Here is a 6,020-nt window from a genome sequence, read left to right on the forward strand (position 1 = left end):
TCAATACACGACAAGAAGTTTAATGGTGTTTTTAGGAGCAACAGTCTACAGCGATGCATGATGGGAGAAAACAGGACTCGAAAAGAGCGCCTGGAGCGGCTGGGAGCAATGAGTGTGTCAAAACTGCTCAGAGGAAATTGGCAGGAAGAGATGGAGGAGAAGGGATGGCTGGGAAGAAAAATTAAAGGTGACTCAGTGATGAAGGGTTTTAGTGTTAAATAGAGAAGTCTGTCAGCATCGAATCACAAACACAAGACGTGCGCGCAGTCTACTTCATTATAAGTCACTACTTGGGCAGCAATAAAGATACATTAACTATTATACACACGTATTTTAAAGAATAAAAGCATGAAATCTTTACAGTGTTAGCGAATACACCCTCTTGCAATAACACATTCCCCCCCCTCTCCTTACAAAAAAGCGATAACCATTTGGCACTGCAGAGGCCTCTGTTACGATCAGCGAGACGGCACTCAGCAGCGACAGAGGCAGAGAACAACTCGACACAAAATGAATCCGAAAGGAGCCGTTAACGTGATCTGCTAATTCAAGATGTTCCGTTAGACTAACATGGATGGGTGAGGTACTTGGGAAAGACTGGGTACACCGTGTACCGTTCTCAGGAGAGCGTGAAAGAATACAGGCTTAAATTTAAAAAAAAAAAAAGGCTCAAATAGGACCGAGTGAGTAAAGTCACTTCATGCAGACGACATTATACGGAGGTGCCGATGACAGTGGCGTCACTGTGGAGCGTTCTCCTCCTCCTCCTCCTCTTCCTCCTCGTCAGACTCTTCTTGTTGGCTTTTCTTCTGTGGAAATGAAAAAGAAGAAGAGATTTTAACCTCTTCCTGCAAACCTCTATTTAACACCCTTGTATGTAAACATCACAGAACGCTGGTGTTTGCTTGCATGAAAACATAAGTGATAGACGCCATCATTTCTTTACTCTTTAAATGTTAAAAGTTCCATTTTTTTGGCACATACATGAGCCAATCAAGTCCACAATCCAACACCAGGAGAACGCGGGACACTGGAGGACCTGTACTGCACAGGTTTGTCTGACTTCTGACAAGTGCTCATTTGCAATTTCTTGATGGACCTCAGACTAGAGTAGAGAGCAAACATCACATTCTGTATCATCTGAGACGAGCCAAGCTGAAAGTCAAGGATTATCTTAGTGACAAGAGGTGGGCTGGCGGCTACCATCAGGAGAAGAAGATTTCACAGACACATCATGTCAGGAGCACACCAAAAGACCGTCATTGTTTCCATCCACAGGGTCAGACTAGTTCTACTGCAATGTTCTGAGGTTTCTGAAAGTCAATTCAAGCTTCACATGGGTACGCATGACGTACTTTTTGTCATCTTTCAAAATCTGCAAGGATCTGCGCTGACCCCTAAGTGGACAGTACAGGCTGCGAGCGCACAATTTCTGTCCATATGCCACGAAAACAAGTGTTTAAAATGTTTGGTATGAAGAAAAACTTGACTCTCCGTCATCCACACCTTCACAATTCATCATTAAAAGAGGTGTAACTGAATTAGTCGCTGCCAGACTTTGGAGGTGTTTTGATTGTACGTCCAACAGCAGGAAGTCCTTATTTCTCCAGAACTCTTGTGCCGTGTCTGTCCACTGTGTTCGACACAGCTCAGGAATAATCACTGACATTGTGCCGCAGCTCCATCTGTAAGCAGCGGCTGTATCCCCATGGGGGTTTTTCTGAGCTTGATATGAGAAGAAATGCGACCACATTCTCTGACGGCGTAGTATGGCATGTTGGTTTAGCATGGTTTTTTTTTTTTGTTTTTTTTAGCCACAACAACAAAATGGGCCCTCCCAATCAGTCCTATTCTCACTAGATTTGGCTCCCTGTGACTTCTTCCTATTGCCCAACATTAAAGTCATGTTGAACAGTTTAGGAGAGTCAGCATGATGTAGCTTGTTGTGATTACAGAACAGGGAGTGTTGGAAACGTTGCAGGAGCACTGGGAGCGGCGTGTTGTTGCACAAGGTAATGACTTCAATGGAAACGGCACAAAAGTCGAAATCAGGTGCAATTTTTGATGTTCATAGGGGCAGTCTTGGAATTTTTGATGGGACATTGTATTCAGGGTTAAAGCCATGATGTCATAAATATCATGATGGTAAACTATTTGTTGATAGTGAAAGAAAATGTTCCTTTAAAGGGGATACAACGTAAACATACCTTGATTGATGACAACAAAACAACAGTCACACATGCATAAACTAAATAAATGAATTTGGATTTGTGTTAATGACATACATGGACTCACTGAGACCACGAATAGTGTGTTGAGCAGCTACACAAATACAAAAGAAGATGACAATGAGTTCTTTAAAGATAGGTTTCTGAGTAAGCAATTAACATGAGAAAAATATTTTCATCTCCAGCAACACATAGCTGGCTATTAGCTCCAACAAGCTGGTCGGTGCTATGAATATTGTGAAGGTGGTGGACATATTGCTTGTAACATTCATCAGGCTGTGTTTGGCATTTCAGGTTGTGAATCAGTGGCAGCTGATAGAGGAGCAGACTGATCCCTTTGGATGGAAAACATCACGTTGTTGTGTTTGAAACAACAATCACGCAGAGCCTCTTCGTGATGCTGTGTGGCTGATCAATAATACTGACTAAATCCTGTATTGACGCAGTTTGGTCAGGATGAGTTTCTGCCTGATTACACGACAGGCACCTCGACCATAAATTGTTATAATAAGGGAACTCATCTGCCATGTATTCAATGACAATATACTTTGGAGGGAAGAGCAGGATTGTTATTGATGCTCATGTAACAAATAAAAGCAGTTTGTTTTTGTGGTGACGTTAATTGTGTGAGGGGGACTTCTGTGCTTTCGGCTGTCGTTTTTGGACACATGCAGATCATTTCTGTACACATGGGAAGCTAACTTTGTGTCGTCTGTGTTAGCATTAGGATTGCTACTCGCGGCCATTTCGTATTGGAGTGTGCGTCATGTTAGCTGGCTAGAGATGTGTCTAGAAAACCTATTTACCTTCAGACAGTCATGTGTTGCTAGCAACTGCTTTACAGAGGTAATATTATGCAAAAAAAATTCAGTTTTTGAACATAGTTGTGTGTTTCTAGTGTATCTAGAGATCCACATAATGTGAAAAAAGACCATCCTATTGTTGTTGTTTTTTTCTATTTCTCCATAGTTTAAACCAGGGGTGTTCAATCCTGGTCCTCGAGGGCCACAGTCCTGCATGGTTTAGATGTTTCCCTCTTCCAACACACCTGATTCAAATGATCAGGATCGTTATCAGGTTTCTGCAGAGCTTGATGATGAGCTGATCATTTGATTCAGGTGTGTTGGAATAGAGAAACATCTAAAACATGCAGGATTGTGGCCCTCGAGGACCAGGATTGCCCACCCCTGGTTTAAAAGGTGTGTCTCTGAATACGCCCTTCAGCTTGCAGCCTGTAGTGATGTCACAAAAGGATAAGCTCCACCCCCAGCTGGCTCCTCCTCCCTCTTTATGAAAGTGGTTTGGGCAGCACCAGCTGGATTTAAAGCCACATGATCTGTGCAGTATTTTCAGCTAAAACTTATGTTACACATTTTGGGGACATGTGGGACTTGAAGTTGTTTTAAAGGGGTACAATATGGCACCTTCAGGTTCTAAATAATGCTAATAACCATGTATAAGTTATTGTGACACTGAATATGTTTTTTGTTTTTTTTGTGCAATCCCAGTTGGGTATGCAAATCAGATTATTTGCATAAATCTCTATTAATTGCTCCCAATCCTGTGTAGTAGTTGCATAGCGCACAAATTAAAGCGGCGAAATGCAGGTTTTTTGCCATTTTTGGGGAAAAATTCCAAACTAACCTTTCATTATATTGTAATAGAAAAAAATAGACTTCTGTACCTTGCCTTGGCTTCATTTTCAGCCTTTAGAGAATCTAGACTAGTTGATTTTAATGCTAGTCATACTAAGTTAGCACGTCTAAAGCAGTTGTCTGATTATTCATGTGAAACAACATGTATTTATGTCTACGTTAGTAAGTGAATGACAGGATGCGTAAACCGTGTCAAGAGGAGAATGTGACTCCAGGTGCAGACACTGGAATACCTACCAGCTTGAGGAAGTCGATGAGTTTGTAGGCGTCTTCTCCCGTCGAGAGGTCAACAAAGTCCCGCGGGATTCTGTAGCTCAGACAAGGACTGGGCTGCACCGTCACCTCGCTGGTGGTGTAGCGGAACGCCGGGCCTTCCTGCACATGTACAGCGACCAGCTGAGTATCAAAAAATAAAATAAAATCTGTTGGAATAAGGACACGCGGGATGATGGCTGACCTGCTGCTGGGCGATTTCTCCACCAGACGTCAGCTCCTCCCAGGTGAACAGCAGCGAGTCCGTCACCTCACCGAACGGGTTCAGGTCGATGAGCCACACCCTCCCCTGCAAACATGGCACGTTAAAGCAGCTAAGAAAGTGGCTTTTTAAGAAATATCAGCATTTAGAAATGTAGTAGTGAGTTACCTGGCTGTCTCTGTAGACATCAAACACAACTGTAAAGCAGAAAAAAACATTAAAATTACTGTGTCTGCTAGTTTTAAACAGACAAACTTTTAATGCTACCAGCAATTAAACATTAAAATCAGAATACACTGCATCATTAATCTTCCTCCTGCTTGAACGACTCATTTCTAACAGTAAATATTTCATAAAATAAAAGCACTAAAAACTGCAGGAGCACTCAGTTCCTGTCTGGGGATAACTGTGAAGTTTTACACATGCAGAGTAAATAAAAAAAAACAAAGGTGCTGCTCACAGTCTTCGTCCGGGAAGTTGTACTGGATGTGCTGGCTGAAGAACTCCTGAATGGCCTGACAGATCGGCGCCTCCTGCTTCAGGATGTGCTGGTAATACTGCGTGTAGTCTCTCTGGGAGATAGCTGCGAGATCACACCGATACACCATCAGCGCAGCTCAAATTGGATTTTATAATTGTTTCTAAATTAGCCTGCTGAAGGAATGTACTGCTCATACTTAGTTCTGTCACTGCTAAAGAGGGTTTTTTTTTTTTTCCAGAATAATTCCCATCCCACACATATTCAGTTCTGCTGGAACAGAGCTCTCTTGATATCCATCTTTGTTCAACTCACGATGCCAAACGCAGCGCAGATGTGACAGTTTTTCTGTTTTTCCCGAGAATTTGTCACTCTTAAAAATAAATGTGGTGCTGTTGTTTCCAAATGTTTGGGATCAAAGCCCGCTTTTTGAAGTTTTTACCGATCAGCTTGTTTTCTTTGACGAAGCAGCGAAACTCTCCACCAGGAATCAGCTCGCTCCACTTCCTCAGGACCAGCTGAGGACAGAAGACAGAGAGCAGGACAGTTAAAAGGCAGAGCTGTGAGGGTGTATTCTCAATATCATTCAATTTGACAATGTTGATGACATTCAGTGTCCTGCAGCCTTAAAGCTAGAGTAGGCAGAAATCTGGAGAATTCAAAAAGCCCTCACTGTTCGACTCTCTACTTCCTGTCTTTAACCTCTTTCATGAGACGTACGTGGGACATAGAGCTGGGAAAAGTTGATCGCAAACATGAAACTGAAGTATAACTCTGAGGCTTTGGCCTTACAGCAAAAGTTTAACCCTTTCAACACCATAGCCGGCTATATCGGTCTGCAGCCTTCACCCCGTCTACCCTGCAGACCGGTATAGCGGCTCCGGTATATGGCAACTTTCTGTTACATTCATTCTGATTGTCTATCAGTGGGAATCCCTGTATGTGAACAAGAGATTCAGTCATGAAATAAATAATGCAAATTGTAATAATAATAATAATAATGGTAACAATACTTGCATACAGGGTTCTCACCAGCGTCATAACAGACTAAGGACCCGTTATGCTGCTGCCTGAAAAAAATTCGCTGCAAATTGGGCTGATATATTGTTTTCGAGGATACATAATGGGAATATATTTCACAACAAGCGCCGACAGAGTCTCACTACCGTTGTCTTTGCTGCTAA

The 6,020-nt window shown here is 42.4% G+C and overlaps 1 protein-coding gene across 1 annotated transcript in view; it reads right to left on the bottom strand.

The window, feature by feature from the left end:
• Positions 1–6,020, bottom strand: part of cdc123 (cell division cycle 123 homolog (S. cerevisiae)) — a 12,301-nt gene continuing 6,281 nt past the window's right edge. The window contains exons 8-13 of the mRNA XM_008286983.1: positions 5,279–5,354; positions 4,819–4,941; positions 4,527–4,555; positions 4,341–4,445; positions 4,121–4,258; positions 1–809 (exon numbers count right to left, since the gene is read on the bottom strand). Coding sequence (XP_008285205.1) covers positions 741–809; positions 4,121–4,258; positions 4,341–4,445; positions 4,527–4,555; positions 4,819–4,941; positions 5,279–5,354 — 540 coding nt within the window. The 3' untranslated portion in view covers positions 1–740. The remainder of the gene's footprint in view (positions 810–4,120; positions 4,259–4,340; positions 4,446–4,526; positions 4,556–4,818; positions 4,942–5,278; positions 5,355–6,020) is intronic.

Source organism: Stegastes partitus, unplaced genomic scaffold, assembly GCF_000690725.1.
Source record: "Stegastes partitus isolate 25-593 unplaced genomic scaffold, Stegastes_partitus-1.0.2 Scaffold481, whole genome shotgun sequence".
In the NCBI taxonomy this organism is placed as follows: Eukaryota; Metazoa; Chordata; class Actinopteri; family Pomacentridae; genus Stegastes; species Stegastes partitus.